This window comes from Moschus berezovskii, chromosome 12 (genome assembly GCF_049115385.1).
Source record: "Moschus berezovskii isolate FMDL1 chromosome 12, NW_MosBer_1.0, whole genome shotgun sequence".
Taxonomy (NCBI): domain Eukaryota; kingdom Metazoa; phylum Chordata; class Mammalia; order Artiodactyla; family Moschidae; genus Moschus; species Moschus berezovskii.
In genome coordinates, this window is record NC_142471.1 from 25044888 (window position 1) to 25068481 (window position 23594).

General features: G+C 35.9%; 1 protein-coding gene across 6 annotated transcripts in view; it reads right to left on the bottom strand.

Moving 5' to 3' along the window:
* HERC4 (HECT and RLD domain containing E3 ubiquitin protein ligase 4) overlaps positions 1-23594 on the bottom strand; it is a 129427-nt gene that overhangs the window by 36231 nt on the left and 69602 nt on the right. For all 6 annotated transcript variants that reach the window (XM_088841921.1, XM_055425624.2, XM_055425621.2 and 3 more), the window contains 7 exons: positions 15360-15436; positions 14985-15109; positions 14076-14135; positions 13849-13960; positions 12929-13118; positions 11521-11693; positions 4548-4667 (listed from right to left, as the gene is read on the bottom strand). In XM_088841921.1, the coding sequence (XP_088698047.1) occupies positions 4548-4667; positions 11521-11693; positions 12929-13118; positions 13849-13960; positions 14076-14135; positions 14985-15109; positions 15360-15436 (857 nt within the window). The remainder of the gene's footprint in view (positions 1-4547; positions 4668-11520; positions 11694-12928; positions 13119-13848; positions 13961-14075; positions 14136-14984; positions 15110-15359; positions 15437-23594) is intronic.

The following is a 23594-nucleotide window of genomic DNA, read 5'->3' on the forward strand; positions in this document are numbered from 1 at the left end:
AAAACGACTGTACTTTCTAAGGGCCTACAAGACACATATGACACACCATAAAAAGTACAAGTGAATAAATTGACAGAGTGCCTATTCACAAGGAGCTTGCAGTTGGTACCTAGCAACCAATGAAAGACCTTGCTGGAATTCAGTCACTCAGTCACGTCTGACTCTTTGCGACCCCATGGACTGCAACATGCCAGGCTTCCCTGTTCATCACCAACTGCTGGAGGTTACTCAAATTCATATCCATTGAGTCAGTGATGCTGTCCAACCATCTCATCTCTGTCGTCCCCTTCTCCTCCTGCCTTCAATCTTTCCCAGCATCAGGGTCTTTTCTGATGAGTTAGTTCTTCAAATCCGGCGCCAAAGTATAGGAGCTTTAGCATCAGTCCTTCCAATGAATATTCAAGACTTATTTCTATTAGGATTGACTGGTTTGACCTCCTTGTAGTGCAAGGGACTCTCAAGAGTTTTCTCCAACACCACAGTTCAAAAGCATCAATTCTTTGGCGCTCAGCCGTCTTTATGGTCCAACTCTCACATCCATACATGACTACTGAAAAAAACCATAGCTTTGACTAGACAGAACTTTGTCAGCAAAGTAACATCTCTGCTTTTTAATATGCTGTCTAGGTTGGTCATAACTTTTATCCCAAAGAGCAAGCATTTTTAAATTTCATGGCTGCAGTCACCAGCTGCAGTGATTCTGGAGCCCAAGAAAATAAAGTCTGTCACTGTTCCCACTGTTTCCCCGTCTACTTGACATGAAGTCTTGGGACCAGATGCCATGATCTTACTTTTTTTAATGTTGAGTTTTAAGTCAGCTTTTTCACTCTCCTCTTTCACTTTGATATCATGTGGCCAAAGTATTAGAGCTTTAGCAACAGTCTTTTCAGCAAATATTCAGTACTGATTTCTTTTAGGATTGACTGGTTTGACCTTCTTGCAGTCCAAGGGACTCTCAACAGTCTTCTCCAACACCACAGTTCAAAAGCATCAGTTCTTTGGTGCTCAGCCTTCTTTATGGACCAACTCTCACATCCATACCTGACTACTGAAAAAAACCATAGCTTTGACTAGACGGACCTTTGTTGAACCTTTGCTTCTTGACCTGCATACAGGTTTTGCAGGAGGCAGATAAAGTGGTCGGCTATTCCCATTTCTTGAAGAATTTTCCACAGTTTGTTGTGAGTTACACTAAAAGAGGCTCTTTAGTTTCTCTTAGCTTTCTGCCACAAGGGTGGTATCATCTGCATATCTGAGGTTACTGATATTTCTCCTGGCAATCTTGATTCCAACTTGTGCTTCATGCCGCCCGGCATTTCGCATGATGTTCTCTACATATAAGTTAAATAGGCTGGGTGACAATATACAGCCTTGACGTATTCCTTCCTCAATTTGGAACTAGTCCATTGTTCCATGTCTGATTCTAATTGTAGCTTCTTGACCTGCATACAGGTTTCGCAGGAGGCAGGTGGGTGGTCTGCTATTCCCATCACAGTTTGTTGTGAGCCACACAGTCAAAAGGCTTTAGCGTAGTCAATGAAACAGAAGTAGATGTTTTTCTGGAATCTTCTTGCTTTTTCAATGTTACAACCGAGGCTGGCAATTTATCTCTGGGTCCTCTGCCTTTTCTAAATCTAGCCTGAACAACTCGAAGTTCTCGGTTCACATACTGTTGAAGCCTGGCTTGGAGAATTTTGAGCATTACTTTGCTAGAATGTGAAATGAGTGTAATTGTGCGGTAGTTTGAACATTCTTTGGCATTGTCTTTCTTCTGGATTGAAATGAAAACTGACCTTTTCAGGTCAGTCCAGTGGCCACTGATGCGTTTTCCAAATTTGCTGGCATATTGAATGCAGCACTTTCACAGAACCATCTTTTAGGACCTGAAATAGCTTAACTGGAATTCAATCACCTCCACTAGCTTTGTTTGTAATGATGCTTCCTAAGGCCCACTTGACTTAGTACTTCAAGATGTCTGGCTCTAGGTGAAGGATCACACACCACTGTGGTTATCTGGGTCATGAAGATGACCTTTTTTGTACAGTTCTTCTGTGTATTCTTGCCACCTCTTCTTAACATCTTCTGCTTCTGATAGGTCCGTACCATTCCTGTCCTTAATTGTGCCCATCTCTGCATGAAATGTTCCCTTGAAGAGCGCTCCAGTCTTTCCCATTTTATTGTTTTCCTCTATTTCTCTGCACTGATAACTTAGGAAGGCTTTCTTATCTCTCCCTGATATTCTTTGGAACTCTGCATTCATTTGTGCATATCTTTTCTTTCCTCCTTTGCCTTTAGCTTCTCTTTTCTCAGCTGTTTGTAAGGCCTTCCTAGACTACCATTTTGCCTTTTGCATTTCTGTTTCTTGGTGATGGTTCTGACCACTGCCTCCTATATCATGTTATTTACATCCGTCCATCGTTCTTCAGGCATTCTATCAGATCTAATCCCTTGAATCTATTTGTCACTTCCATTGTATAATCATAAAGGGTTTAATGTAGGTCATACCTGAATGGTCTAATGGTTTTCCCTACTTTCTCCTGTGTAAGTCTGAATTCTGCAATAAGGAATTCAGGATCTGAGCCACAGTTAGGTCCTGGTCTTGTTTCTGCTGACTGTTTAGAGCTTCTCTATCTTCGACTGCAAAGAATATAATCAATCTGATTTCGGTATTGACTATCTGGTGATGGGCATGTGTATTCTCTTGTGTTGTTGGACGACGGTGTTTGCTATGACCAGTGCGTTTTCCTGGCAAAACACTATTAGCCGTTGCCCTGCTTCATTTTGTACTCGAGGCCCAAACTTGCCTGTTACTCCAGGTATCGCTTGACTTCCTACTTTTGCATTCCAGTCCCTTATGATGAAAAGGACATCATTTTTTTTTGGTGTTATTTCTAGAAGGTCTTATAGGTCTTCATAGAACTGTTCAACTTCAGCTTCTTCGGCATTAGTGGCTGGGGCATAGACTTGGATTACTGTGATCTTCAATGGTCTGCCTTGGAAATGAACAAAGATCATTCTGTCATTTTTGAGACTGCACCCAAGTACTGCATTTCGGACACTTTCGTTGACTATGAGGGCTACTCCATTTCTTCTAAGGGATTCGCTCCCACAGTAGTAGATATAACGGTCTGATTCCCAAAACATCGATGTTCATTCTGGCCATCTCCTGATTGACCACTTCCAATTTACCTTGAATCATGGACCTAACATTCCAGGTTTCTATGCAATATTGCTCTTTATAGCATCGGACTTTACTTCCATCACCAGTCACATCCACAACTGGGTGGTGTTTTCGCTTTGGCTCAGCCTCTTCATTCTTTCTGGAGTTATTTCTCCACTGTTCTCCAGTAGCATACTAAGCACCTACCAACCTGGGAAGTCCATCTTTCAGTGTCATATCCTTTTGCCTTTTCATATTGTTTACGAGGTTCTCAAGGTAAGAATGCTGATGGGCAGGGCCAAGCTCAGGGAATCTTTAATCCAATTTTCTGTTGATGGGTGGGGCTGTGTTCCCTCCCTCAGGCCAAATTATGGTAGGGGTAACTGTGGCAACTTCCTTCAAAAGGACTTATACCAGTATACCACAACTCCCAGGACTGATGTATTCAGTGCCCTACACCCCACAGCAGGCCCCTGTCAACCCACACCTCCACCGGAGACTCCTGGACAGTCACAGGCAAGTCTAGGTCAGTCTGTTGTGGGGTCACTGCTCCTTTCTCCTTTCTAGAACTGCTACATGCGTGTTACTTAAAGTATCTGCTTCACAGATGAAAAACTTGGCCTTAAGTATATTACAAAGGTTAGCAAATAAGAGTATTAAACCCGTTTTGTATCTAGCTGCTTATCCGATTCTATACTGAAATTTCACATGACTAATTAAAGTTTTATAAGACTATGTTATTATTTTTATGTTTTTTGGACCACACAGATCTTTGGAGATCTTAGTTTCCTGACCAGGAACTGAACCCACACACCCCGGGATGTAAATGTGGAGTCTTAACCATGGGATCACCAGGGAAGTCCCTATGCTATTATTTTAATAGAACATTAAGTGTCTAGTTATTAGAGACTTAGCCACATGAAAAGAAATATGTACGTTTGTGGATGTACAACAAAACACTGAAATCAAATTAAATACATAAAAGAGGGGAAAAAAAGAAAGAATTATTGGTCGCACAGCTCTCTCCTGGTATTTCTGAGGCAAAATTTTAATATATTCTTAGAGTTCAAGTATCAGCACTCCAGTATTCTCAGCATTAGAGAATTAAGAGACAACCTCATAGAAAATAAATGAGACTTAAAATCTAAGTCATATTTGCATTTTTCTGTAAAAATGTGCAATCTATGTCTTTGGTTTGGCTTTATATAAAAGCTGAACACTTACTTATAAACACTGCATAATATAAATATAGCTGCTATTTTGCAATGTTTTTATTTAAAAAATGAGTTCTGGATAAAAGCTCTGCTATTTCAATAATATACAATTGTTCACTTTGTATTAGAACAAATGATACAAAAAAAATCATAAAAGGCAATAAGTAACATACCATTCCATAGGCCTGCTGTTGGACCCAGATGATATAATCATTCCGTATGTCTATCAATTCTTGTACTTCATGTATATAAAATTTATCATATTGAATAATCTGCCCAGATTTCTCATTTACCTACAAAAAAATTAAAATGTAATTAACATTAAATTTAACCAGTACCTAAGAAAGAGACTGAAAAGTATTTAAATAGAAAAAGGTTTGAAATTTCTTAGCTATTTTCTCTTCCTATAAAAAATAATTTACTGAGTGCCTACCATATGTAAAATGCTAGTTAAGTGCTATGAGAAATACAAAGATTTATAAGATGTGATATCTGTATTTAGTACCTCAAAATCAAGTAAAAAAAGAAAAAGAAAAATATTTATGTAACACCACATGAGATATACCACTAAAAAAAACAAACAAAAAATATATATATATTATACAAACTGGAAACTATGAAGTCTTCTGATTGAGAACACAACTTAAATAATAGTAAGAATAGCTAAAGCCCCAAAATCTGAAAGCAAACTCCCCCTTCATCTTTGGCTAACTCTTAAACCATGAAAGCACAAATGAGACTTGGTGGGGGATACCCCAATAGAAAGCACCAATTTTCTAAGACTACTCAGAGCAGATTTCAGGACAAGTATTTCCAGAGGAAAAGAGGCCCATTTAATAATGCTAAAAGAATTAATTTATCAGGAAGTCATGACAATCCCAAGGCTTCCCTGGTAGCTCAGTGGTAAAGAATTTGCATGCCAGTGCAGGAGGCCTGGGGGTTTGATCCCTGATCCAGGAAGATCCCACATGACATGGAGCAACTAAGCCTGTGCACCACAACTGCTGATCCTGTGCTCTAGAGCCTGCAAGCTGCAACTACTGAAGCCCAAGCGCCTAGAGCCGATGTTTCGCAACAAGAAAAGCCATCCCAACAAAACTAGAGAGTAACCACCCGACCCCCCTGCTTGTAGCAACCAGAGAAAGTCCACAAGCAACAACAAAGACTCAGGTCAGTCAAAAATAATTAATTAATAATCATAAAAACTCAACTCCAGATTAACTACAGATTAGACTGGCTTAAATCCTGAAATTAACAACCACACAAGAGGTATACAAATTTACAGGAATAAATTCAGCTTTTACTATTTTACAGACATCCAAAATTTGTGAGACATATCCAAAATCAGATAAGTAAATAAAACAAAGGACACATAAAAAACATCTAAGATAAAAAGCAATCACCAGAGCCAGACTCAGAGATGACCTAGAGGCTGGAGTAAGTAGACAGGTGCTTTAGGAAGGTATTTTGAACTTACTGAAAATAAAAGCAAAACATATCAAAATTTGTGGAATGCTGGTAAAGCAGAGCACAGAAGGAAACTGACAGCATTTAATGATCATGCTAAAATAAAAGGTCTAAAATCAATAGCCTACTAAGCTTCAGCTCAGGAATTCCCTGGTGGTCTAGTGGTTAGGACTCGGTGCTTTCACTGCCACAGACTGGGTTCAATCTCACCAGCTGTGTGGTATTGCCACCAAAAAAAAAAAACTTTCTCAGCTTTAAGAACCTAGAAAATGATCAAATTAAGGACAATCAAGTAGAGGAAAAAAAAGATAAAAAATACAAAACACTACAGATTTTTAATTTAATATTATTAATAAATATTTGCATTTTTCAAAAGAAAAGTCCAGGCCAAGATGGCTTCACTGGTGAGTTCTATCAAAAATTTAATAATACCAATCTTAAATTCAGAACACAGAGAAAGAGGGATCATTTCTTAATTCATTTTATGACGCTAGGAAAACCCTGATCCTAAGATGATGATGAGAAACAAAATTTATCCAATCAACATCCCTAATGAACAGACACAAAACCCTCAACAAATATGAGCAAATTAAATCCAACAATATATAAAAAATAATATAAAATGTCTAGGTGCAGTTTATCCCAGGAATGCACTATTGATTCAACTAACAAATGAATTTCACTACATTTCAGGGAAAAAAATAATAATTTGTTATTAATAATAATTTGTTCATCTCAACAGATGCAGAAAAAAAGCATCTAACAAAGTTCAACGTCCCTTCATAATAACAACTCTAGCAAACCAGGAAAGGAAGTTCTTCAAACAGATAAAGCTCACCTTAAAAACAAAACAGAAACTCTATACGGTTAACATCATGCTTATGAGTAAAACATTAAAAACTTTCTAACATGAAGACTTAGACAAGAATTGTCCACTGCAACCATTTATATTCAACATTGTACTGGAAAGTCTAAGCCAATTAAATAAGGAAAGAAAATATCATGACTGTGAACATAAAAAATGCAAATGAATCTAGGAGAGAACTATTAATTTACCAAGGTCACAGAGTATAAGGTGAAAATTCAACCAAATTTCTCCACACGAGCAACGAAACTAAATTTCTCCATACTACTAACAATCTAAAATAATTTTAATTATCATTTACAATAGCATAAAAAACATTAAAAATAGAGTTGAGCAGTTATAACAGAAACCACACAGTTCACAAAGTAGAAAACATTTCTGTCTAAACTTCCACAGAAAAAGTTTACAACTCTTGCCTTATAGCTTTAACTCTTTCTACTACTAAGAGAGAAAATAAACCCAGCAATACACAAAAACTAATTGGCTTTTCCTTCTCCAATATTTATGTGTTGTTGTTTAATCACTAAGTTGTGTCCAGCTCTTCTGTGATCCCATGGACTGTAGTCTGCCAGACTCCTCTGTCCATGGGATTTCCCAGACAAGAATACTAGAGTGGGCTGCCATTTCCTTCTCCAGGGGATCTTCCAGACCCAGTGTCTCCTGCAAATCTTAACTACTGAGCCACCTAGGAAGTCCAATATTTATGTGCAGAAACTACTAAATGTATACATTAACTATTACATTGGACTCTTTAAAAATTTAATGATACTTGTTGAAAATGATCCACATCCTACTGACCTCTGATGTATTTTTATTTATCTGAAATATTTATTTTAAAAGTAAACTGCAGTTTTCCTCACCAGTAGCAACCAGTGTTTACAGCTTTTATATCATGCTGATATGACATGTTTTTGATAAGAAACGCTATGTTAGAATGTGTGTGTATATATCCCCTCAGTTGTGTCCTACTCTTTGCAACTCACTAGACTGTAGCCTGCCAGGCCCCTCTGTCCATGGAATTTTCCAGGCAAAAGTACTGGAGTGGGTTGCCATTTCCTACTCCAGGGGATCTTCCCAATCCAGGGATCGAACCCATGTCTCTTGTGTCTCCTGCTTTGGCGGGTGGATTCTATACCACTGAGCTGCCTGAGAAGACCATCAAGTTAGAATAAAAACTAACAATTTAGAAATCAGGTTTCATTCAGGAACAAATTTCAGTCAAACTTAAGACTTGGGGGGAAATGATGGTTAATAGTTAATTCAGTCACAATGATTTAATAACTAAAGACAAAATCAGTTGTTAGTCTTTTAAAAATAGAGAAATATTTAGGCACTGAACAGAAGACCGATCCAAAAGACCTGTATACAGACTTACGTATAAAATCAACAGTTTTAAAAATATAAATAAAAATATATTTGTATGGAAGGTAAAACTGACATTATTTTCTTCAGGAAGTCTTCTTTAATTCTTTTGAGTTATGGGCCCTCCTATATGTTTTCACAGCACCCGTCCTTTTGCTTAATCTAGCACTTACCATGCTATACCACAAACATTTATTTCTATTATACAACTATTCTACATTTATAATCTTAACAAGGGAAGAAATCACATCTTTTCCTATAATTGCATCACTAATGTTTATAACTGCATCATAATAAGCACACAGTAGGCACTCAGTAAATGTTTGTAAAATGAATTTTAAAAATTACATGACAGAAGTTCAAAACAACCTACACATTCAATACTGCTGTCTAAAATGTAAAAATAGAAACTATATATGTGTGATCATATGCTTCATATATTAATTACAGTTTAGTACTCTTATTTATAAACCTGAGTTCAGAGGTGGTATATGGTATGTAAACATATGCCTTGTTTGGGTTTAAGGGTTCCTTGAAAAAAAAATTTTTGATAATCACTGACTTAAAGGATTAGCATGATATGCAGCACTTAGGCTAGTCAGACCAAGTGAGTGTTTTCTTTGGGCATATTAGTATCTCTATAATGTACTGTGTGAAAACTCAGAAACTACTAAACAACCCAATTTCTTGCCAGCAAATTCATTTATCTGGTAACACATTCATTCCTGACAGCAGGTACCAAAATTATCTTTCTTGTGATGCCATTTGGAGCACTGGGAGTGATTTCTAATTCAAAAGCTTTCCAAAGGACATGACATAAAGGAGGAACAAGTCATTTATATATCCTGAAAAGATCGGAGGAACCAGTCATTTATATATCCTGAAAAGATCAGGAGAAATAGAGACCAGTTCTACGGTTCTTAATCCTTTTCCAGATTTGGTCAGGAAGGAAACCCTTTTAGGAAACTTCTCCTAATTTTTAACTATGGAGCAGAGAGAAGAAATATATACAGCTGTCAGGCATAAGGTGTCTTCTAAAACACAAATCGCTGATAAGCAATTTAAGTTCCATTATGAAAGTGAAAGTGAAGTCACTCAGTCATGTCCAACTCTTTGCGACCCCATGGACTGTAGCCTACCAGGCTCCTCCATCCGTGGGATTCTCCAGGCAAGAGTACTGGAGTGGGTTGCCATTTCCTTCTCCAGGAGATCTTCCCAACCCAGGGATCAAACCTGGGTCTCCCGCATTGTAGGCAGACGCTTTACCATCAATAAATCATCCCTGACAATTATCTATCACAGGTTAGGACCAAGTAAAGTTTTCTCCAAAGTAAGAGGTAAAAGAAAGGTAAGTGATTGTCCTAAGAACTCTCACTAAGAGATGCCTAAGAAACTGATACTGTTACTACCCTACTTTTGAGTATGGAACAACTTCAAACAGGAACTCAATTTCCTCATGATCAAATAAATTGAGTTAAAAGCTGCAGTTTCCCATTCAAACAGTGTTGGTAACAAAATCTCTGCCTTATGAATGTATAGTATTTGTACATATATTCCATAATCTAAACAACACATCAATCCTGGGAAACGAGCAAGCGATTATTTCAATCCTTATTTTATAGATAACTATCTGCATATGCGATAAAGAGAAAGAAGACTTGTTCAAAATCACATCGATAAGAAGCAGCATAGATGGAATTAGAATTAGTCTTTTTAACAATTCAGTGCTATCTGCAATTATGGAAGTATAAGCCTCCAGATTTAGAGGCATAAAACAAAACCAAATCCCCTTCTAAACAAGTTATATTACCATATCTACTGATATAGAAGTACATTAGAAACATCAGGGACTTTAAAAGTAGATTTGTATTTCAATTCTACTACTTACTGGTTTATGACCTTAGATACTCAGATTTAAGGGGCAAGATATAACTATAAAAAGTTAAATGAGGAATTCATGTAAAGTGCTCACATGAATTAATGTACGAGGGAGGTTTTTAATCTTGGTTTTACCTCATGTAACTTCATATAACTTTTTGAACTTATTTTCCTTTCCCTTTCAGCTAGCAATAATTTAGAATCCTAGTTCCAGCATGCTCCATCAAAAAGGTCTCTGGACATGGAATCCCACAGGGTTCTCCTCAATAGAGATTGAAGCTTCTGAGCTAGGCACATAAGTTACTAGCTAAAGTTCTCTCTGTAATTATGAAAGACAAAAGGTCCAATTTCCTTTCCCTTTCATTTGTGAAAAAAGACACAGATAAGGAAAAAAAAATTTTCAAGAGGTAATAAAGGTAAGCAGACAAGGAAGAGAGGAAGTGAATAATTAATTACTTGGGAAAAAGGTCCTGCTGACAAAGGATGGTTCACTGAAATAGTAGGAAAGAGAGTACGGAGGAAGGAAAGAATCTAATCACTCACTTAAACCCTAGGCAAAAGGCATACAGAAAAGTAGAGACCCATATCATGAGTAAGAGAAATGACGTGTTTTTCTAAAGAGTTTGAAAATACTAAATATAAAAGAAAAAAAAGTTCAAGAAGTAGTAGAGAAAGGAACTTCATTAAATGAACCAGGAATTTCATTAAAAGAATAAAAAGGAAAAAAAAAACTGTCTGTATGGGTTCTTTCTTACAGAGAACACAAGGCTTGTTTCCTTTACCCTTTATCGCTAACCGTAATAGCAAGCAAGAAGGGTCTGAAAACACTAAAGAAGCTGTTAAGGGGAGGAAACTAAAGGTTCACATGAGTTTTTCAATCATTCTAGAGGCTAGAAACATATGCTCCTCCCTTAGGTCATGTCTTCCAACATAGTATCTTAACCAGATGGCAGAACAGAGATATACCTACCAGCTGTCAGGGATGTCTCAAAACCATCTCTAATATAACAGCTGAGACTCTACTTCTTCATATAACTTTGAACTGCTACAAGTGTAAAGAGTACTATTTCTTCCACTGGGAAGAAGGCAGGAAAGAACAATAGGCAAATTAATGAATTATATATGGTTCCCAATTTCAATTAGTCATCTGTTTCAAATGTTCTACTCTGATTAAGTCATTAGTAGCCAATAGCAAAAAGAACATGAGTTTTAAATGTTCACAATCATAAGTAGGATGAAATCTCTTTTGTATTATATCCACCTACAAATAACAAGTGTATTATTTTAATAACAAACCATGTTCTTCAGAAAAAACATAAGGAGACTCTAACTCATTAGTATGCTATTGTTCTGCCCAATTATAGACAAGTTATTCATAAATGCCTAACAAAGTAAGACCAAAGCTCTTAAAGTATACATTCTTTCTTTTAAAGGAAAATTTAGATAACTTCTCCAAATTCCTATAATATCTTTTATGCCAATCCAATTCTGTAATATAGTCATGTTAAAATAAACATCATCAATCTGTTAGTGGCAACAGGGGAAGAGGAAAATAAATGAACTACTGGACATACCCTATGTAATATTTCTAAAACCTTTAATGCAGTATGAAGAAAACTGTTGAAAATTCTTCTCTCAGAAGGGGGAATGCCGATCTTGTAGAGTTTCAAAAGATGTACCACAACCTCCTTAAAAAGTTCTACAATCTTGAGGAATAGCGGAGGTTCAAGTACTGACCACCAGTTTTCTGTTATTAAAGGGTGAACACACAAATAAAATAAAATTTAAAAAGTCACAATTTTCAAAATCATACTGATTTTTCCTAACGCAGTGGCTCTTAACCCTTTGAAAATCTCAAGAAGATACATGTAATATGATATTTTATGTAGCATTTCTAGGGTTGATAGACACTACTCCACATTCAAGTTAAAGAATACGGTTCTAAAAGCTCTCAAAAGCAAAAATAAAGTAAAAAAAGTCTATTGAATTTACATTCTTGGTTTTCTAAGCTTTATTAAAAACTTAACCACTATCCCTCGTATTAAACCAGGTGTTTCAAAGTGCTTTATAAATTAGGAGTTTAATTTTTAAAAACACTAAAAAACATGGGAACAATACACTTGTGAATCCCTGCTTCACTCTTCTAACCACTCACTGACTCATTCCCTCAGATTCCAGGATTCTACCAACTGCTTGTTGTTTCCTCTGCTCACCCTCAGCCTAAAACTTCTTGTACTGATTTTATTACTCTTATGTATCTCAGACTGACATATCTAACAAATGCTATCAGGAAGGGAGGAAAGCACTGCTACTAAATGTAGCAGGCAAACTCTAACAGCCAACAGATAGAGATGAAATCTATACAATTAAAAAATCAAAGTGAGAAAAGTTTATGCCAAAAACCCAGAGGAATAAGATCAAATTAAGAGTGGAATCTCACACAGAGAGACATCACAAAATTAGCAAACAAGGCAAAGGGCTAATAAAGCTCAAGGGGGATTTAACACCCAGGTTTGTTCAGTTTTAACTGTCCCCTTTCCTTTACTCTTTAACAATAAGATCACTCTGGAGTGAATGAGGAAGTTTCTGTTCAGTCGCTCAGTCATTTCTGACTCTTTGCCACCCCCATGGACTGTAGCCACCAGGCTCCTCTGTCCACAGGATTCTCCAGGCAAGAATACTGGAGTGGGTTGCCATTTAGAGAAATACGAAAAAGTTTTTATCTTTCCTAATATTGTCTCACCACTGTTGTGTTTGATTAAACTTTTAATATTTAACATGCTTTGCCTCCAACAACTCTAACAACTAGCATCAGATGACTAGCAAAAAATAATGAACTGAAAAACAGTTTTACCTTTCCCTGAGACAATGTCAAAATAATTCAGGGTAGCCAAATTTCAAACAGCTAAAAAGTAAGAACTTAACAAGCATTTTCATTTAAATAAAAAAGGTTACAAAAGAAAAATGTATCAAAATTCTTACCAAGTACTTTCAGCGGTGCCTTTTCTAAGTTCACAAGAGCTGTACCAAAGGGAATTGCTATTGTGGTGAAATTGTTGGAATCGCTCATCAGGGGACATTCTGGTAGAGTAAGATAAAATCTCAATGCTTCAACATCAGGTAAGGAGCTAGTCAGTTTAGGAATAAGATTCTTTTCCAAGCTAGCTGCCACCTACATTTTGACAAAAAGTAAAATCTACTTCATTTAAAATGAATGCATATTCAAAAAAAACAGAAAAAGAAAATCTTATACCACAGGAAACATTAAATGGTGAAGAGAAAAGAAAAAAAGAAACCATCTTATGATGAATCAATGAACGTACTCTGGAAGACAATGAAAATGCCTATGCAATATAAGAGAATCTTTTTTTTTTTCATTAATTTATTTTAATTGGAGGCTAATTACTTTACAATATTTTGGTGATTTTTACCATACACTGACATGAATCAGCCACGGGTGTACATGTGCCCCCCAACCCTGAACCCTCCTCCCATCCCTCTGGTTGTCCCACTGTACCAGCTTTGAGAGTCCTGTTGCATTCATACATGTATATGGTAATATACATGTTTCAGTGCTAACTGTAAGGGAATCTTAAAAATCTTACATACAAATCTCAATTTAAACTCTGCATCTACAGCTATGTAGACTTAACCAACATGGTAATGTTCAGTAATTAAGGGTCTGCTCTGAACATCTGGAAAGATTTACAGACGTCTGACAACTAAATTACGAACAGTTTAAAATAATACCTGATTTAAATTCTTACATTAGTTTATACAAAGACATCATAATAAAGTATATGAAACTGTAAAGTTAATTAGGCAACAAAGCTTTAGAATAACATGGAATAAAAAACTCAACAGGGAACATAATACAAATACAAAATACTTTAAAAACAAACCTGCTGAGATATCTGAGGATGATCAGGTTGTATAAGTTTGTGGAATAAAAGTCTAGCAGCATTCATATCAACCCCTGAAAATCTAGTGCCAGTTCTATAGTGATCATCATTGCTATTGTTAAAAAAAGAGAGAAAAAAATTGATAAACTTTAAATTCATTTCATTTAATGACATTATTTAATATAATAAATTCAAAAAATTCCGTATAACAAAGAATTGTCACTTACCTAACAGCTAAAAAACTTCCATTTAGACAACCAGATGAAGAAAATGTTCCATCAATTTCACTAAAAAGAAATTTAAAAATCTCCAAATCACAAAATGAGAAATCTGTTTACTTTCACATTTTAATAAAAATTAAAGTTAAACTAATATTTAATGCTACAGAGCATTCCTTCAATCAACATTCAGAATAAATCGGAATTCTACAAATTACTACAGATTAAGTAAATCTTGATAGAGGTATTACTGTTCACCCTAGACTCTCTTGAACATCCTCAGATTCACCAAATAAATTTGATGTTCCTAAAAAAAATTTTTTTATAAAAGCATGCATATTTAACTTTCTTAATTCCACACAGTGGTAAATCTAATCTGGAAAGTTATTTTTCTGAAGACTACTCTTCAGGCTGTTAAGAAAAACTAGTTTGGGAACATAATCTAGAACTAAAAAACAGCTGATCAGCTATAATCCCTCATCCCAAATACCTACACCACCTTCAACAACAACAACAAAAATTTAAAGTACTAAACAAGTCCATCTGCAAGCAAAATATTCAAGAAGGAAGTAATACTCAATTTTTCCAGAAATACAGATATTAAAAGAAAGTGACCAGTATAAAGCCAAAAGGAACTTTTTTGCAAACCCCATCTCTAAAGTGGCTATATTTAATATTTTAAGAGCTGCATATTCTTATATGTATATTTTTATATATTTAAAAATATAACAATTTTAAATGAGATCTCCTAAAATATCCACTATTACAGAAATTCCAGACAGTTAAACTTCTGTATATAAACCATTCAGTAAATGATATTTAATGAAATATTTATTTAAATAAAAACTTCTAAGTACAGGTTCCTCTACCATAGAGTTGAAAGATTTTGTCTTTGTGTACATTAAACATTTTTCTTACTTGGCTATCTCTACAGGAAATCTTCCAGAGGGGTAGCTGAGCCATTTTTGAATTAGAGCTTCATTCACAGTCCAGATCTGCTTCGAAGGATCAGGATATCTAAAGTCATCCGGTGGCCCACAGTTCTAAAGTTTAAAATAAGTAGGTGAGTTTGAGGGAAGAGGATTATATACAAAGCATTCTGCATTTGGAAGTTAATCTCTACTAAACACCTGAAAACAAAACTTGAAAAACAACTGAAAACAAAAACTTGTCAAATAGATCCGAAAATATTTGTAGACTTGAGGAAAAAAATTAAGGCCATTACTTTGTAACATATAAAGGATACCAATATGAAATTACCTGAGCTTATTAATTATTCATGATTTCTATTACCTGGGGATTAGAATAATGCGAAAAGCTTTGATCTCCACCTGAGAAAATTCTTTTCACACAGAAATATTCTGCAGAATCTGTAATAAAAATAAAATATTAAAAAATTCAAGATTTATATATATATTTTTTAGAGCATCAAATATGCTACTGGACTTTCTCTTAATCTCTAACTTAATGAGACCTCCCAATCCTGGGCTCAATAACACAAAATGACTCAGAATGTTGACCGACCAAATTAATGGAACATTAAATGATCCCACAAGCACATCCAGCATTTGCTAAGCTTTTTGGTTGGTCTTTTTTTTCCTGTTTTTAAGTTTTGTTTTGGTTTGTTTTTTCAATTGCACATAAATTGCTTTACAATGTTGTATTGGTTTCTATTGTACAGTCTTCTTTTTGATCTGCATATCAAACAATGACATTTTTTAATCTAGATCTTTATTATCTCAATATATTTTAAACTGATGACGGTGTAAAAACTGAATCAAAGGTATAAAAGATAGTTCATAAGAAAATAAAAAGTAGGAATATTCATTGTGGGGAATTCCCTGTTGTGGTCAGGACTCAGCATTCTCATTGCTGTGGCCCAGAGTTCAATCCCTGGTTGGGTAACTAAGATCCTGCAAGGTGCGTGGGACGTGGCGAAAAAACAAAAGGAACATTCATTTTAAAAAGAATGACAACAAACAAGAAACAAGTATCAGTGTATGTTAAATCTTCTTGAGTAATGCAAAATTCTTTTCTCTCTCAAAAAAGCTATACAAAAGGAAAGTGACACACACAGCTCTTTATTAGAAACTATTTATCAATAACATCCAAATCAGGTCCAAAAATATAAATATTAATAAACAAATTTAGTAGAAATAAAAGAAGAAACAATAAAGTCCCTTTTCAAAGACATGCAAAGCCTCTTCCTCTTTCTCCTCTTCTTTATCTCAAAATGGAAAGACTATCTATAATATTAACAGAAATACCACTACAAGAGTATTTATAAGTATCACATACCAAAACACTATAGTGCCACAATGTATATAACTTAAGGCTTTGTTGCTGTTGTTTAGTCTCTAAGTCATGTCCAACTCTTATGCAACCCCATGGACCGCAGACCACCAGGTTCCTCTTTTCATAGGATTTCCCAGACAAGAATACTGGAGTGGGTTGCCATTTCCTCCTCCAGGGGAATCTCCCCAACCCAGGGATCAAACCCACGTTTCCTGGTCTCCTACACTGGCAGGTGGGTTCTTTACCATTGAACCACCAGGGAAGCCCAACTTAAATCAGTTATTTCCAAACATAATCCATTTCTGTGTTCCTACTCCTGACCATCCACTCTTCAGCTGACTAGACCAATTCTTCACCTGTATTATTTGTGACCATCACTGCTACAGAATTATAAATTCTTAAGGAAGAGATCACATCTTAATTTCCTTGGATCATTCCCTACTATTAAGCACAATGTTTTATTTGTAAAAATACTTAGTAAATGTTTAATATATAATATAAAAATTACCTAGCTTAGAAAATACCAATAATAAGAGCTTCAGAGATCAGAACATTAATGACCAAATTTTCCACAGGAATGTTCTAAGGCCAAACATTTTAAAGAACAGATTAAAAGGGTAAATTTAAAATATTAAATAAACCAATCATTCAACTTAAAATCTTTTCTCTACATCATCTTCACAAGTCCACATGAAGTCATGCACTTTCTTCAAAACACTGTATTCATTTGTTTCTAAAAGGTGATTCTGCCCTTTTTAAATAATCATCAAGTAAATGGATAGACTACAGTACATGAATAGGTTTCTGGGGGCTGTGAATAGGTCACCAAAAATTATTTTCCTTAATTTTCTTTTAATTACAACTCTAAAAATGTCTCTGGAATCTAGTCATTTGTCCTACGCAGCTTCCTGCAGATTGGATTTTGGTGATTATATCCTTGCAGATTCTCCTAACATTTTCCTCAGTCTTCTGTATATTTCTGTAAATTAGTAGTTGGATCGAAAGAGGATTTCATTAGATTACTCAAATACTTTGACAAAACTATTACATGGTAGTGGAAAGGGCTATTCTTCATCAGGAAGCACATAATGTATGGTTGTATTCCTTTTTGTGATGTTAGTAACCACTGACACCCATAGACCATTAATTCATTGTGGGTTGAAAAATGATACACTAGTATTACTTCCTCATCTTATGGTTGGACCATTAGCGTCCCCTTATCCACCACACTGCCCTGTAACAGAAAAGATTAATGCTTGTTCTCCACTTATTTATTATTGATTGGCTTTTTGAATTTGCCTTTCTCTTTGATTATAATTTTTACATGTTTCTTAGTAACCTGGATTTCCCTACTGGGAATTTCCATTAACTACCTTTATCTATTACACATCTAAATGTTTGTCCTATTTACTATTTACTATCTTACTATTTTTCACACCAATACGTATGAGTACTTTGGCTACCACCTCAGGTTATATCTGTTACAAACATTTTTCCTAAATAATTATTTAATTTCAACTCAGATTTCTTTTCCCATTTAACCAAATGTATTTGTTTCATTCTTTATGACGTGTTTTATTGCCATAATGCTAAGAAAGGTTTTTCCCATCCTCGAATGAACAGAATTATCTTAAGAACTTTTTTATATTTAACTTTAATCCATCTATAATTTCCTTTAGAATATATTGTTAGTTTAGGATCTAAACTGACATTTTCCTACCAATTCTCATGTGTTGAGTAATTCTTACCCCTTCTCACATATTTATTAGTGATGCCCTGCTTTAAAGTTATGAAGAGACACTATACCTCTTCTACCTATAACATATAATCCTCAACAAATTTGGCACTCCTCTCCACCCCAAAAGTGTTCTCAAAGTCCTTCTCATAACTTCCACTTCATAAGGTCCTTACTATTAACTCCAAGAGCAACTGCCAACCAACTGCAGTTTGAACCTGAAACAAACCCTATATACAATGCCAATACATGGATCCTCCTCTCCCTTCCCACAATTTCCCTTAAACTATAATAATCTGGATGTCCGTTTTACCAATAATCTGATTTAACTGTTACAGTTTTATAATATACATTGTCATATCTAGGAGGGCTAGTTCACCTTCTCCTTACTCTCTACAAAATACACTGTCATGAAAAACTGAGAAGACTTTGAAATAGGCTCTCCTGAACTCCCTTCCCCATTTACTGAGTCTTGTTTAGGGCCCCCTTCAGAAACATAGTACTAGAGTAATAGTTCTAGAGTGGTTGCCATTTCCTTCTCCAGGGGATCTTCCCAACCCAGGGCTCAAACCCGGGTCTCCTGCATTGTAGACAGATGCTTTACCATCTGAGCCACCAGGGAAGTCCACTTCAGAAACATAGCTACCTAAAAGGTGTCTCTGAGCTATTTACAATTCTGTAAAGCATACTATTTAGGAGCAATACTGACAGAGATACAACTACATATGTACCTTTGATTTACAAGGAAAAGTAGTTTTTGACGATCTCTGAATCCCTTTGCACTCTTAGGACTTATTCAGAATCCCAAACGGCTTAAAAGCACTAATATATACCATATCAGAATTGAAAATTAAGAGATTTAAAAAATACTCATTGATTTATTTGAAGATGAACAAGAACAAAAGCACTGCATATTAACACAGACAACATTTTAGTACTAATATGAAAGTCATTTCGGAGACAATACCACTGCCCTTGAAAAACTATCAGCTTGTCCACAACATGGAAGAGCATAACTGAAGACACAGCATGCTGAGTGAATTTTATCTGCCTCGGTTTATACTTGACTGTGAAAAAGGTTTTCAATATTTTAAAATCTTAGCAAAGTCCATTTCAATTTTAAGGGTGTGCTCCCATTCCTTCACCTATATGTTGTTCTTTACTTTTGTATAATATGCCATACTGCATGTCAATTTTATTGTCTTTCATTATTTAAGGGGGAAAAAAGAACCAGGACTCCTCACTTATGAATAAGCTAAAGTTCTTTTCAATCACATTACCATTTACATTTATTTTGAAATGTTTTAATCTCACTTCAGTAAAAGAGGAAACCAGGTATTATTTCTCAAGCATCAAGGTTACATCTTTTAATAATGTGTTCCAATCTTCTCTCACAACTTTTTTGATTTCTGTCTTCCTGTTATGGGCTGAACTGTGTCCCCTGCTCAAATTCATATGTTGAAGCTGTAAGCCCCAGTACCTCAGAATATGGCTGCATTTGGAGACAGGGCCTTCAGAAAGATGATTAAGGAAAAATGAGACTGTTAGGAAGGTGTCCTAATCCAACATTCCTGCTGCCTCTATAAGAAGAGACGCCAGCAAAATACATACACACAAACACACAATCATACAGTAAGAAGGTAGCCGTTTGCAAGCTGTCTTTATAAGAACAGGAAGAGACACCAGCAACACACACACAAGGTCATACAGTAAGAAGGTAGCCATTTGCAAGCCAAGGAGAGAGGCTTCAAAGAAACCACACCTGCTGACAGGGAAATCGTAGACTTCTAGCTTCCAAAACTGTGAGAAAATCAATTTCTGCTATTGAAGCCACCCAGTCTGTGGTATTTTGGCAGCCTTAGCAAACTAACACATTTTACCAAATCAGATTCTAAACACAGGAAAATAGAACTTCCAGATACTTTATATGTTAGTGAAAATTCCTTTGAGATTTCCCAGAGAGGCTATGGAGAATCACAAAGATCTGCCATTTCAACATATAAGAAGAGATGCTAGAAATAATTACGCTGATTTGATGTGTTACTATTGTTAAGAGTTGCATGGGAAGAGTTGTCAAATCAGAAGGTTAAATCTATATGGTAAATGTAAATATAAAATTCTCACTTCTCTAAACTGATAAAAAATATTTCAAAATGCAATTATTATAAATTTTTCTAATTTACATGGAAACATAATATAAAAATTTCATAAATTAATAAATTTCAAAAAGTGTCTGTTCTATGAGAAGTCCATGGAGATTCAGTAATGTCATTGCTTTGGGGAAACATTCAAAATTCAAGAACAGTTCTGTCAAGTTTTCCTGTATTTATGAAAGTTCCAGTGGTAAGTGGTATCAGTTCTAATTTCAGTTATTACTGAACTTTTATTTTTATTTACATCTATCATCTTCTAGGCCAGTGATTTTCAAGTGGGGTTCTACAAAAATATAGATGTCTAAACTTGACCCCTGATTTACTGACTCTCTTTACTTGATCCTCTTGGTGTTATTGCTGGTATTAGGTCTCAGGATTATCATGTTGTAACTCAAGACTTTCTTCATCTATAAAAAGTAATATTCATTCATCTTTATAAATCAGATGTAAGAATCACTGACATCTTTGTAAATAGGCTTAATCATCATCATTAGAAACATTCTAGTTTAAAACCCTTTTTGGAATACAGGCATAACTCACTTTATTGTTTTTTACATATATTGTGGCATTTACAAATTAATGATTTTTATTATCAGACAATGGTTAGCATTTTTTAGTAATAAAATATTTTGAATTAAGATACATAATTTTTTAAAGAAATAATGCTACAGTATATTTAATAGACTACAGGATAATGTAAACATAACTTTTATATGTACCAAGAAACCAACATATTTATGATTCACTTAATAGAAGTGTTCTGGAATCAAATGGCAGTATCTCCAAAATATGCCTGTAATGTGCTCTGTATGTCACAGATACAACAGATAAAAATTTATTCTTATTATGTATCCTCATATCCTTCCGACAATTACCAGTAATAAATAAGCCACAGTTATTCTAAGCCACTGTCATCTACTGAATAGTTTTTGTTTTACTGTTATGCTTGTCTGAAAGCTTTTCTATAAGCTATAGGCCAGAGTTTGTACTATCGACAAATAAGGATAGTCTCAGAGTCCTGTGAAAAGGACTGTACCTGGTATTTTAAATCATTTATATGTCAAGTAGACACTTGGGCACAGGTTTCTGAGACATGGCTTAGAGAACTTTCAGAAGACACCAGTGAACTACAATAGGAGTTCTCATATATTCTTTTTAAGCTGATAAGCCATTTTATGAAACTTACAATCCAAGATCTATAATGTTTAACTTCGTTTTAATTTTCTGTTTTCTGGATCTCCCTTACAGGGAGTCATTTCTCCTTCTTCTAAAGTAACCAAATTCACATCAATTTTGTAAACTCTGCTTTGGTAGGTTGAAATGAAATGTTAAAAAACAGTTTCTCTTCTCACTTCAGCTTGCCAGTATTTCCCAGAAAGGAGCTTATATCCTCACCTAGTGCCCTGGTTTTTGCAGCAGCCATCTAGCGAACACCTCTAGATTACCCAACTCTGGGGGTCCAGTGGGGCTTATGGCTCAAGGGTTCCACGGGACTATAATCAATGGAGAAAGACTTCTTAACTCACTACCACCCCAGGGCACAGCAAGAAGCAACAGACTGAGGTGTCCAATATTTCTATAAAAAAGGTGTATTCGCTTATCTAATAGAGCTTTGGGCTAGAAGGAAGGCTTCTAATTAAATCCATATCTAAAGGCCTACTGTAATTTTCTCAAAGATCTCACTCAGAAGGAGAGCCTGATCTGTATGTTGTCCCTCTACTACACTCCAGAGCATCTGTATCTTCCACAAGGGAGCTTGTATTCCCATCTGGTAATCCCATTTTTGTGGCTATCACTTAATGATTCCCCTTCATTGCCTGGTTCTGGTGGACGGCTGGGTTTGTATCCTGGATCCTATGGGATTTTAACAACTGGAAAAACAGTTCTTGGCTGGCTACCACCCTTAGTGCACAGCATGAACAGCAAGTGGAAACATACCCCAGTTTTCTGTGAAAATGCCTACAAGCTGGTCCTGGAGCTTTAGCAACCTACTGAGGTGATCTCTGGGAACAGAAGCTAGTGGATGCCATCTCTGCACTCTCCCTCTATCTTCCTTTAAGTTGCTAGACTCTCCTGCAAAGGAGCCTGTACCTTTAACTAGGTCCTGATTTACACAGCTGCTGCCCAAGAAACATCTCTAGGTTGCCTGGTTCTGCCAGCCACTGTGACTTTCCCTTGCAGTCCCACAGGATGATATATATCTGCTTACTTAAAAGCTGCTTCCTGAGAGTCTGGCATCCAATCAGCCTGAATCTAGGTACTTGCTGAAACTCTCGCCTTTGGGAAACTGACAGGTCTCAGCATATCCTCAACTAACTGGGAGCCACTGAAAATAAGACAGACTTCCTGGACATTAACAAAGGTTTGAGAGACAACCAAGAGTGAGGGCAGGGTTGAACTATATTACAAAACTGCAATAATCAAAATGGTATGGTATTGGCATTAAAAATAAGACACGATCACTGGAACAGAATAGACAGCCCAGAAATAAACCAAAGCACATATGAGCAGTTATTTAAGATAAAGAAGCCAAGAATACACAATGGGACATGCTAAGTCACTTCAGTCATGCCTGACTCTTCTGACACCCCATGGGTGCATGTCAGGCTCTGTCCATGGAATTCTCCAGGCAAGAATACTGGAGTGGGTTGCCAGGCCCTCCTCCAGGGGATCTTCCCTACCCAGGGATCAAACCCACATCTCTTTATGTCTCCTGCATTGCCAGGAGGGTTCTTTACTGCTAGTGCCACCTGGGAAGCCCAACACAATGGAGAAAGACAGTCTTTTCAATGAACAGTGCTGGGAAAATTGGACAGCCACATGCAAAAGAATGAAACTGAACCACTACCTTATACCACACACAAAAACTAACTCAAAACACTAAAGATCTGAAGGTATGACCTAAACCATAAAACTCGTAGAAGAAAACATAGGCAGCAAGCTCCTTCACATCAGTCTTGAGGATGACTGTTTGAATTTGACCAAAAAATAAAGGTATCAAAAGCAAAAATAAGCAACAAGGACTGCACACCAAACTAAAAGAATTCTACAGAGCAAAGGAAATCATAATCATGGATTAAAGACCAAAACATTAAGATCAGAAACCATAAAACTCCTAGAAGAGAACAGGCAGATCACTCTTTGACATAAATCGTAGCAACATTTTTTGGATCTGTCTCCTAAGGCAAGGAAACAAAAGTGAAAATGAACAGGACTTCATTAGACTTAAAAGCTTTTGCACAGCAAGGGAAACCACTGACATAACAAAAAGACCTATTAGATGGCAGAAACATTTGCAAATGATATGGTCAATAAGGAGTTAATAGCCAAAATACATAAACAGTT